Genomic DNA, 12,498 nt, shown 5'->3' on the forward strand with positions numbered 1-12,498 from the left:
GTGTTCTGACAGGGAAGTCTGGGTGAGTTTGGACTTAAGAATGGATCCAATGCAATAGTTTCTGTGTTGCTTTTACTTTTCATGTGTTGGGTTGGTGAGCTCTGGAGTAGAACTTGTATTTTTTTGTTATTTTCAGTTGTTGTGCTTGTTAACAACATGTGTTGTAATTTTGACAGTATAGTGGGGTGAAGGAGATAGATGTATCTTTAAGTTTGCTGCTGGATTCAAAGACATCTATGGGAACTTTTGAGAAGAATGACAGTTCTATTTACTGATTCAGTAGCATGGACATACAATGAAGTGGAGAGGAAATTACTTGTGTTTGGAACCAGCTGGGAGAACATTACTTGGAGCCGAATGGGCTTTGTATCACTAGCACTGAAAATTTTAGGTATGGTGTAGTTCCTGCAGAATTTTAGTGGAGTACACAGACTTAACCAGAGACTTGTCTTTAGTTGTTTTTTTTTTTCTTTTCTTTTTTTCAGATTATGTATAAGTGCTTTTTAATGACACACAAATAAGTAGAAGGACAAAGCACTTATGTGCTGGGCTAAGCAGAAATAAAGTAGGCTGCAGTACACAGCAAATGTCTCCTTAGTTGTGTAAGTACAGACTTGATAGGAAAGGGATGCAATGCAGAGTGCAAGCTGTGTGTGACATCTGCTTACTGGCAACTGCAGATTCCATTGTTGTGAAGGCTGTGCTTACACATCTTATACATGATTCTGGGCTGAATCAAAAGAAGCATGGCCAGCAGGTCAAGAGGCAATTCTGCTCTGCTCTGGTGAGACCTCACCTGGAGTAATGCATCCAGCTCTGGAGCCCTTAGCACAAGAAGCACTTTAACCTGTGGAATGGGTCCAGAGGAGGGCCACAAAACCAGTCCAAGGGCTATAGCACCTATTCTGTAAGGACAGGCTGTGAGAGTTGGGATTGTTCAGTCTAGAGAAGAGAAGAAGGACCTTACTGCCTATAGGAGGCTTAAAAGAAAGACTAGGGCAATCTTTTTACCAAAGCTGTTGCAATGAGACAAGGGGTAGTGATTTTAAACTAAAAGAGGGTAGATTTTGGCTAGATACAAGGAATAATTTTTTTAACAGTAAGGGTGGTGAAACTCTGGAGCAGGTTACTCAGAGAGGTGATAGAAGCTCCATCCCTAGAAAGGTCAGGTTGTATGGGTCTTTGAGCAGCCTGATCTAGGTAAAGATGTCCCTGCTTTTTGCTGGGTGATTGGAGTAGGTGGCCCCTTTCAACCTAAAGCATTCTGTGATCCTTTCATGCTTATGTAGCCTATAAATACTAGGGCAGGAGGGATGTACAATATATTATACTTATTCATGTTATTGTTTTCTGATAGAGTTACGGTTCTGTGTGAATGCTAGAACTTTTATCTTTTAATGCTGCTAAAATACAATGTATTAGTAATAGTTTCAGGGTATGGACCCATCACAAATACATAATAAAGAGACAGCTACTTGCAGGTGTTTAATTTCATCATGTTTCAGTTCAGTCTTCAGTAAGTAACTCCTAATGCTAGCAGCCAGAACAATACTGATTGTATTGTAATTCAGTCATTCGGAGGTGGATTTTGTTTCTGTTTTGTTTTTGTTTTTTGCACTGGCTTAGAGCGAAGGCAGTCCTAGTCCCAAGCGACAACGCCTCTCCCATTCAGTCTTTGACTATACAGCAGCGTCACCAGCCCCATCACCACCAATGCGACCATGGGAGATGACGTCAAATAGGCAGCCTCCTTTGGCTCGGCCCAATCAACACCACTTCTCAGGGGAACGATGCAACACTCCTGCACGAAACAGGAGAAGGTGAGCAAGCTGTGTAGATTGGGAAACAGTTTCTTACTCTTTGTGATCTCAGCTCAAGGGAGGTATATTTCAGTCAGCACTGACTAGATCACATGTAGTTAAACGATAGCATTTCCTTGATATGTAAGTTACTACAGTTTTAACTCAGAAGTTACTGCAAGTAATTCAGGTGGGAGCCTCATCCAATAATTCGTGTGAATAGTCAACTCAGTGAACAGAATGCTTATTAACATTTTTAATTATGAGCCTGATTCTCTTTTGTTCTTCACTAGAGTAAAGCATTTAGAAAAATGTGAAAAAAAATCTTTCTCATCAGGATATTTTTAAAGATGTTAGGAGTTATTGACATAGTGCTGTCATTTTCTGCTGCAGTCAGAATTATGTTCATATGTAAACCCAATCTAAATAAAGATGAGGGATACTGGCTAGGGAGAATGAGGAGGTGGGCTTAATGTCAAATAGTTGTCAAGGTGACTGATTCACATGTAATAGGACTTACATTTTCATGTTGGTTTTGGCTTGTGGCTCATTAACCTGTCAGAGCAGCTTTTGCTGGCTCTGGTTCCTTGTAATTCTGGGTTCATAGAAAAGTAAAGCCAGGCCTTGTAGCAAAGACAAGATTAGGTGTAATTTTATGAGAAGCTACCTTAGATAAGTGCTGGTGGCAGTTAGAGAAATTCTGTTCTTTTTCAAAGCGTTGGACCTTTGTTTTGTAGCTTCCCTCTGTTGCTGCAATTTTTCTAGATGAAAGTCCTCACATAGACATTTTGTGTTAAAGCATTCAGAGCATTTTTGTTTCATAGCAAGAAACAGCAACTTTAAAGCAACCTTTGTACTTAAAAAAGTGAACATCTCTTTCTTTGATGGCTCTTTAAGCTTTAATGGCTTAGTGGTTAGCAATCATATATATGCTTAGCTTTATGTAATGAGAATGTAAAAGGTATGTCATACTAGTAATGCACAGATGAAGAGTACATCAAAAACTCCAACAAAGGACACTGGAATTAATACAAATGCATCAATAGGACCCTAAATTTAGGTTCTCAGTGCTTCAGGGAAAAACCCTAAAGATTGTATATTCTGACATGGCAATTTGTAACGATAAGGAAGGCTTTGAATTTTTGTGTGTGTGATTTTTGTTTGTAGATTATTTGGTCTGATTGTGGGGTTTATGTTTTAAGAATGCTATGTTGCAAACTGGTGTTACACCTTTTGCCTGACTTGCTGTGAATTAGCATTTGTTTCACTTTTTCTGCCCTGCTTTACAGGGAAGTTATGCTATTGTTGCTTTGAAAGTACTGGTGAATGTTTTTGTTCTTCCAGTTCTTTCCCCTTCCAAATGAATGAGAAATGACTTGATCAGAACTTCTAATATTTTTGTTACCTGTGTACACATCATTTTATGAGTGTCAAACCTGATTCACAGAAGTCTTAGCTCAAGATAGTAGCAGGTCTGCTTAGAACACACACACAATTAAACAAGAATACATAATCAAAACTTACATTTGTAGATCATTTGCTCAAAAGAGGTAGATGCTCTGCCCTGAATTGATCTAGACAACAGCTCTCCACTCCAAAAAAGAAAGATGATCACAATGATAGTTTCCTGGGATCTTTTGGAGAGATCTTGGTACCAAGTTATGCAGTGAACATATAAGCGCTAAAAAAAAAAAAATAATTGTTTCTTCAGAGGAGTCTGCTACTTCATCTGCTGTCACTAAGTGACCAACCATTCTGTAGACTGGTTGGAGCCATGGAGGACCGTGGAGAAATCTGTGGTCACGTACTGGAGGGTTTTTACCTATAATAAATGCTTGGAAATCTCTTGAAGCTTGCTATCGACTTCTGAGCACTGAATTTGGTAATCCAAGTGGTGTGTTTTTTTAACAGGCTAATATTCACTTAAGAGTTCTTCTCTTGATTTCCTTTACAGCATTAAGCTGTGCTCTGTTAAAACACTTCTGTGTTAAAACATTTCTAAGGCTTTTAGCAGTTTTGTCAGAGGTTTTATTCCAATCTAATAAACCTGTTTCGGTAAAATTTTACAACATAAATCACTTGATACTTGATTTTCTGGTGGCTTTGGTTACTAAGAAGGATTTGTGTCATTTATATAATCTCTAACTTTTTAAATACATTTCCAGTCCTCCTGTTCGACGTCAGAGAACAAGGAGAGATCGTTTGTCTAGACATAATTCCATTAGCCAGGATGAAAACTATCACCATCTCTCCTATGGACAGCAGCAAGCAATAGAAGAGCCTCGAGCTTTTCACCCACCGAATGTATCTCCTCGTATGTTGCACCCAGCTGGTCATCCACCACAGCAGAATGCAGTAATGGTTGACATTCATGACCAGGTAAGAGTTTTATAGTACAAAGATGTGAGGTTTGGCTGTTTGGGATTTTTTTCCCCAAATGTTTAAGAACACCCTTGTCCCCAAATTAGTTCACAGAATCACAGAATGATTGGAAGGAGCCTCAAAAGATCATCTAGCCCAACCCCACTGCCAGAGCAGGGTCACCTAGGCAGATCACACAGGAACACATCCAGGTGGGTTTTGAATGTCTCCAGAGAAGGAGACTCCACAGCCTCTCTGGGCAGCCTCTTCCAATGTTCTGTCATAGCAGAACTCATGATAGTATTTCACATAACTGAATTAGACGTCCAAGCCTAATCAACCCTCATGTGGCATGAAAAAAATGGGTTTTGTGGTTGGCTCAGAAAGTAAGTAATTCCTGTCTGCAGCTCCAGTTGGCATAGAACTCTGTGACTGAGGCCCTGTAAAAGAAGTGGTCCTGTTCATACGACCTTTGTGGTGGCTGTTTGTTAAATCAGTGGGCTGCAGCACAAGTACATTACTAGTTACATAGTTGAGAACTGAGAAATACAACTGGTTATCCAGATGTCCATTTCTTAAACTGCACATAATAGAATGCAGCTTTTGACATAGCTTCTTAAAAACAGATTTGCATTCAGTACAGCTACATAACTACTGGTGGCTTATGACACTGTATGCTGTAACATCTTTGTAAGTAAGCTTAGGAAGTGTGGGCTAGATGAGTAGACAGTGAGGTGAATTCAGAACTGGCTGAATGACTCAGCTCAGGGTGTTTTGATCAGTGGTGCAGTGTAGTAGTAAGCCTGCAGCTAGTGGTGTTCCCCAGGGGTGAACACAGGGTCCAGTCTCATTCAACATATTCATTAATAACCTTGGTGAATGGATAGCACATACCCTGAGCAAGTTTGCTGACAATACAAAACTGAGGGGAGTGGTTGACACACAAGAAGGTTGTGCTGCCATTCAGCAAGACCTGAACAGGACAGAGAGTAGGGCAGAGGGGAACCTCATGAAGTTCAGCAAGGGCAAGTGTAGAATCCTGCGCTTGAGGAGAATTCACCCCATGCACCAATATAGGTTATGAGCTGTAATAGTCTACACTGTGTCCAGTTCTGAACTCCCTAGTTCAAGAGAGAAAAGGAACTAGAGGCACCCAACAGAAGGCTATAAAGATGGTCGGGAGACTGGAGCATCTCTCTTATGAGGAGAGGCTGAGAGACCTGGGTCTGTTTAGCCTATAGAAGAGAAGACTGAAATGGAATCTTACCAATGCTTGTAAATATCTGAAGGGTAGGCTGTGAAGAGGATGTGTACAGTCTTGCTTCAGTGGTGCCCAGTGGCAGGACAAGGGGCAATGCAGGAACACAAACTAGAATGCAGCAAGTTTCAGCTAAACATAAGGAAATTTTTTTTTTAGGTTGAGGTGATGGATCCATGGAATAGGGTACCCAGAGAGGTTGTCACATCTCCTCTGGAGCTGTTCAAAACCTGCTTTGGACATGTTCTTTTGAAACCTGATTTAGGTGAACCTGCTTCAGCAGAGAGGTTGGACTAGATTCCTAGAGTCCCTTCCAACCTCTACCGTTCTGTGATTCTACTTTGTATTATGTGTGTAGAGCAGTTCTTAATAGGGACATATTTACATTTGGAATCGAGTGCAAGGGCAGAAGCCTAACACCACTAGCCATCTGTCAGCAATGAACACTTTGAACAATTTTACCACTGCAGCATCTCAACAATTCAAATCATGCTTTACATGGCAATATTACCTCATGACAAGCCTGGATAAACAGCTTTTCCATCTGTTTATCTCTAACTTCCAAGCACCGTCTATGATAAGTGTTAGTGTTTCCAGACCACCATGGAGGACCTCAGTTAATGTTTTATACTTCAACAACATCATTATTTTGAGAAGCCATTTTTTATTTTTATTTTTACTCTGAGAAGTAAACATTTCAAAATGGCACACAACATTTCACATTATGCCCAGATTTTGTACCTGACTCAGAAATAGGCCAAATTCTTTCTCTCATGAGACTGGTTTCTGTCGTTAGTGGTATACAAGTTGACGCTTTAAGTTCATTGATCTGTTCTGTTTAGACCTCTGTGTCTGACTGTATACTTCCAGTTCAGCAGGTTAGCTGTCTTCAACTTAACTTTTACCTTCCTGATGAGCAGTTCTTACTTTTTCCATTTTAAGCAAGCATGTTCCATTTTAGCAGATCATGAAGAAAGATGGAGCTTTCTTGGAATAATTACTTTCTACTGTCCTCCTTTACATTAATTATTATCAGCTTTATTGGAGCATGAAAGATTTCTTGTTTAGTGGGACTTTTGTGTGTGTTTTTTCTTTAAACAAACAAAATGCCAACACCAAGTGGTTTGTAGGTCCAGAATACTTTAAGACCTTAGTTTGGTGAGAGAGAATATCACTAGCTAGAAAACTGAGTTGTGTGGGTCTGTTTCCTGATATAAATGTGGATACTCGTGGCCTACTGCCCTAGTCATGTTTACTTTTCCGTCCTAGCATTCCAATTGTCCATTCTATGACATTTAGGTTAAGAAACATAGCTTGAGTGTTAGTCTGAGAGTGAATCAAGAAATTGCTCTCTTTAAAAGATGAAAACTACGCCTTTTGGGTTTTTTTTTCTCTGAATTATTAATCAATTCATTTGGAGTTCATAAGATTCTTCAGCTTCTTGCATATTAGCTTTTATGTGTGGGTTACTGCTTTGTTATTTTTTAAGGACTAACACTGAAGAGTGGGGGAGGCTTCTGAATGATTCAGAATCATGGAATCATTCAGGTTAGAAAAGACCTTTGAGATCATCAAGTCCAACCGTTGACCCCACTCTGCGACGTTCACCCCTAAGCCTTATCCCCAAGCACCATGTCTAAACAACCTTTAAATACTTCCAGGGTTAGTGACTCAACCACCTCTCTGGGCAGCCTTATGTCTGACTACTCCTTCTGTGAAAAAGTTTTTCCTGTTGTCCAGCCTAAACCTACCCTGTCGCAGTTTGAGGCTGGTCCTCTTGTACAGTGCCCTTAAAGCTTTAACATTTTAAGTTGAGTGGTCCCTCTTGGCCTTGCCCAGAATTGATTGATGTTGATCAATAAGTAATGCTCCATGGAGAAGAATTTTTTCATAAACAGGATTTAGAACCATGTGCCTCCTTTTAAGCCTTGTTTCTGAATATATTGTTTCCTGATATGTAGTTAAAAGCACACTGTACAACAATACGAAGAGTTTACAGTAGGATGTTAATTTTTTTTCCTTTTGCTGCAGATCCATCAAGGCACAGTTCCTGTCTCATACACAGTGACAACAGTGGCTCCACATGGAATACCACTTTGCACCAACCAGCACATCCCAGCCCGTACCACGCAGCAGGTCCCAGGGTGCTCAGTGGTTTTCAGTGGGCAGCACCTTCCAGTTTGCAGTGTGCCTCCCCCAGTAAGTAGGTCTCTGTGTTTACAACAGTTTCAGTCTTAGACACAAGAGTGTAGTGTCTATGACAGTCTTACATACTTGGAGCTTCAGTGTCTATGTGGCTTTTATTGTGTTGGAAATAGCAGGTTTTTTTAACCTGTAGTAAAGTGCAGTGGCATGGCAGTGTAGGCCTTATAGCTGGTAAGATATGGTACTTGCCTGCTGTCTTTATAGAGCACAACTGTTTATGGTGTAGTGTCCTGGTGACTTTTGCTTCAAAATAAATGCTACTTTATGAACTGACTTCAGTGTGTATGAGCTGCTCTGCATACCTTCAGAGAATAAGAGCAGGGTTTCTAATACTTTTATTAGGCAGATGACCTAGAAAGATTCCTGTTTAGTAGCAGCCTTGTTCAGGGATTGGTTATTTACAAAAAGGTTTGACATTCCAAAGTCGGTTTTCTTCTGAGAAGTAATAACATCTTGTAAGATCACCAGAAGCTAAAATGGGGGGAAAAAAGACTGAAGGCAGAAGTGCATAGAGAGAGTAAGTGTCCCCAGATTCTCCCCTGGGGTGGGAAGAGGTGGCTTTGACCACTGTGAGCAGGGACAAGAGTGACAGCAGCCAACACCTCTGTGATGGTTTTGAGACTGTCTTTTTAATTTTTCTTCACAGAGTTCGAGCAGAGAAAGTGAAAGAATGTAAATAAATCACTATTGGGTGTAAGAAAGCAAAATAATGATTATTCTAAACACTTCCATTGGAGAGAGAGAAATGTTTTAAGAATCACTACTCAAAACAAAGTGTGTCAGTCTCAGCTTGCTCGGCTTCTGCCTGTTTCTTCTTTTCTGGCTGAAGATAACACACATACTGACCTTGACAAGCTAAGTCTAATGAACCTCTCTCTGATTATTGGCTTTCTTCCCTTTTGCCTGCTCTGGGGGGAGGGGGGAAAGGGAAGCACAGACCCCTCTCTTTTGGGGGGCCCAAAGGGAGCTTGGTTGCACTTCATGTGGATTGTACATATTTGTAAACGTTGTGAATAGTGTATATTTGTACATATTCATTGCATTTCATCATAGATTGTAGTTTTGCCTGTAAACACAGCTTTCATTTGCTTTCAGACTGAGCTAGCCTGGTTATTGTCGGTGTGGGAGGGGGATTTCAGCTCTCACAATGTTACAGCCTCTTACAAGAGAGGCCCCCAGGGAGCATGAGCAACCAGGAGCAGAGTGACCAGTACAGGCAAACAGGGCATGGTGCACACAGGGCAAACAACTCCACCAGTGATTGTCACCCTCCCAGAGGAGGAAGCAGCCATGGGTTCTGCTTGCTCAAGACCCATCACCAGAAGGAATCTGGGGACCCAAAAGGAGCTCCCATGCACATGTACAGCAGTCCAGGTCTCTAGCTGCAGGGAGTGCCTGAGCCTGTCACTAGTGCCACAGGGCAGCAGAGACACCACCTGTGTGTGGTGCCACCAGGTGAATGATCTTAGCCTGGTGATAGAGCTGAAAAAGGAGGTGGAAAGCTTAAGGAGTGTCATGAAGCATGAGGGCTCCTCATGAGATGGAGGATCCCCTGCCTTCTTGCCACTGGGGCAGAACTTTGGGGCCTTAGAGACGAGGGATGGAAACAAGTCCTTGCTTGGGGTGGCAGGTGAGTCACCTCCTGGCCTCTCTCACCTTTTCAGATGCCCTTACACAACAGATATGGGACTCTGAAATCTGAGAGGAGGCAAATGAAGATGTAGAAGGTGGTTCATCCAGGGGTTTGCATGCATGGGGTTGGTGTGACCCGAGTACAGGACCCTCCACTTGGTCTTGTTAAACCTTGTGCAGTTGACCTCAGCCCATCAATCCAGCCTGTCCAGATCCTTCTGCAGAGCCTTTCTACCCTTAGGAAAATTAGTATTCCCACCCAGTGTTACATTATTTGCAAACTTAGTGAGGGCGCCTTCATCCCCGCATCCAGATTATTGATAAAAGATACTAAGCAAGACTGGCTTCAAAACTGAGCCCTGGGAAGCACTGCTTGTGACTGGCTGCCAACTGGATTTAACTCCATTCACCACCACACTCTGACTTAAGACACCCAGCCAGTTTTTCACCCAGTGAACAGTACACCTGTCTAAGACATGAGACAGCTCTAGGAGAATGCTGTGGGAGATAGCATCAAAGGCTTTACTAAAGTTCAGGTATGCAACATCCACAGCCTTTCCCTCATCCGCAAAGCAGGTCACCTGGTCATAGAAGGAGATGAGGTTGATCAAGATGGACCTGCATTTCATGAACCCGTGCTGGCTGGGTCTGATCTCCTGGCTGTCCTGCACGTGCTGTGTGAGCACACTGAAGGTGAATTGCTCCATAATCTTCCCCAGTATTGAGGTCAGGCTGACAGGTCTGTAGTTTCTCAGATCCTCCTGGCCTGTCTTGTGGATGAGCGTCAGTTATCAAGTCTCCAGCTGTCTGTGGAGCTGTTGTTAATTCAGATTGATGACAAATGATGTAGAGTGGCATGGCAAGCTCCTCCACCAGCTCCCTGAGTACTTTCAGTTGGATTCCATCTGGCTCCATAGACTTGTGAGTGTCCATGTGATGTAGCAAGTTGTTAACTGCTTCCTCCTGGATTATGGTGAGGTTTATTCTGCTCCCTGTCCTGGTTTTACAGAACAGGACACTGAGTAACCTGAGGATAACTAGTCTGACTATTAATAAAGACTGAGGCAAAGAAGGCATCCCACCCCCACCCTATATCGAATGGAGGATGGAGATACTTCTTGGCTCTCTTGTTAATATATTTGTAAAAACATTTTTTTATCTGTTACGAGATTTAGTTCTAGATGGGCTTTTGCCTTTCCATGTTTCTCTCTGCATGACCAAAAAAGTTCCCTGTACTCTTCTTGAGTTGCCTGCCCTTTCATCCAAATGCAGCAAACTCTCTTTCTTTTTTTTCCTGAGTGCCAGCAAAAGCTCCCTGTTCAGCAAGGCCTGTTGTCTTCGCTGCCCCTACAGCACATGGGTATGTCCTGCTCTTGTGCCTTTAAGACTTCCTTCTTGAACAGTGTCCAGCCTTCCTGGGCCACTTTGACCTTCAGGACTGCTTCCCAAGGGACCTTCTCAATCAATGTGTCGTGTAAAGGCCAAAGTCTGCCATCCAGAAGTGCATGGTAGTGGTTTTGCTAACTCACATACCATACACAACTATGTCATTCCATGGTCACTGAGCCCAAGACAGACACTGTCAACCACATCTCCCACCAGTCCTTCTCAGGTCAAGCAGAGCACCTCCTTTGGTAGGCTCACTGGCACACTATAGGAACCTCCTAGACTGTTGTACATCCAGCAGATGTCCAGTAAGTTGAAGTTCCCCACAAGAATAAGGGCTAGCAACTGTGAGACTTCTGCCAGCATCTTGTAGAATGCTTCATCTGCCTCTTCATCCTGGTTGGGTGGCCTGTATCAGGCTCCCAGCAGGATAGCTGCCTCGTTGGCCTTCCCCCTCATCCTTACCCATGAACACTTGACCTCATCATTACCATGGCTGAGCTCTAGGCAATCAAAACACTCCTTAACATACAGAGCTACCCCACTGCCTCTTCTTCCTTGCCTATCCCTTCTCATGACTTTACAGCCATCCATGGAGACATGAAAGTCATCCTACCATGTTTCCATGACGTTCCTGCTGCAGAGTAGCTTCCATTTACTCCTGTTCCTTGCCCATGTTCTGTGCATTGGTGTAGATGCATTTCAGTTGGGCTCTTGATCCCACCACCCACACTGGCATGCCACCCTAAGCTCATCTCTAGCAAACCTGGTTTTGTCCCCTTCCACTTTTGAGTCTAGTTTAAAGCCCCTTCAATGAACCTGTTGAACTCATGAGCCAGAATCCTTTTCCCTCTTTGAGATAGCTGACTCCCATCTGAGCCAGCAGGTCTGGTGTCATGCAACCCACTCCATGACCAAAATACCCAAAATTCCACTGCTGCCACCAGCCTTTGAGGCAGGTTTTGATGAGGTGAGTCTTCTTGCTCCTTTCTGTATCTTTCCCTGCTACTGAAGGGATTGAGGAAAACACCACCTCTGCCCCTCATCTTTCAATCATCCCAGTGCCCTGAAGTCCCTTTTAATTGCTTTTGGACTCTGCACAACATCATCACTGCCATTCTGCATAGCCAAAAGCAGGTAGTGATCAGAGGGTTGTACCACACCAGGAAGTTTCCTAGCAGACTTCGCTGTGGGATGGGTCTAGTCAGCATATTGAGCCCTCAGTGCCCCCTCAGAAGGGAGTTCAGCAATGTAACCCATCATGAAACAGGCCTTTTTGGCTGCAGGAGGACACTACGTCAGTTGTGTACTCCTGTTTGACAAGAACCCAACTTAATTTCTGCAAGTCTGCTCACCAAACAGTCAGTCTCAAAACATGCTGCTCTGTGGAGTTACTCTTCTAGTGCCAGCCTTCACATTTGCTTTTATTCCTGTTACCCAACTTCAGCAGCCTAGAAACGTAGATCTGAAAGGTAGCCCTGTCCTTCAACATGTCTGCTTATTTCCAGCCTGATTTGTGACCTTCCTGGTATCCTTCTGTTACTTACCCAGTATTTGTCTCTTGCTGCATGTCTCTGGCTGCATGTATACTTATAAAATAAACAATTTCACAAATGTCATTTGTGAAATAGCTATATCAGTTCTTGGAAGTGTATTTTGAAACAGCAAGTATCTAAAAGCCTGTGTGAATAAATGGATAGTTCTCATATCTCTCTGCTTGAAAGATAATGCAGCCTCATTTGCTTCTGCTGAGAAGGTGCCATGGGCATAGCACAGATCATTCCAAATATTTATTGTGATAGTAATCTTTACCAGACAGAATCCCAGGATTGAACTTGTTTAAATATGTTCCCCAAA

The 12,498-nt window shown here is 42.6% G+C and overlaps 1 protein-coding gene across 1 annotated transcript in view; it reads left to right on the forward strand.

Annotated features, from left to right (window-relative positions):
* RNF38 (ring finger protein 38) overlaps nt 1-12,498 on the forward strand; it is a 105,881-nt gene that overhangs the window by 78,781 nt on the left and 14,602 nt on the right. The window contains exons 3-5 of the mRNA XM_054397433.1: nt 1,627-1,820; nt 3,965-4,178; nt 7,450-7,617. Coding sequence (XP_054253408.1) covers nt 1,627-1,820; nt 3,965-4,178; nt 7,450-7,617 — 576 coding nt within the window. The remainder of the gene's footprint in view (nt 1-1,626; nt 1,821-3,964; nt 4,179-7,449; nt 7,618-12,498) is intronic.

This window comes from Indicator indicator, chromosome Z (genome assembly GCF_027791375.1).
Source record: "Indicator indicator isolate 239-I01 chromosome Z, UM_Iind_1.1, whole genome shotgun sequence".
Lineage (NCBI taxonomy): Eukaryota > Metazoa > Chordata > Aves > Piciformes > Indicatoridae > Indicator > Indicator indicator.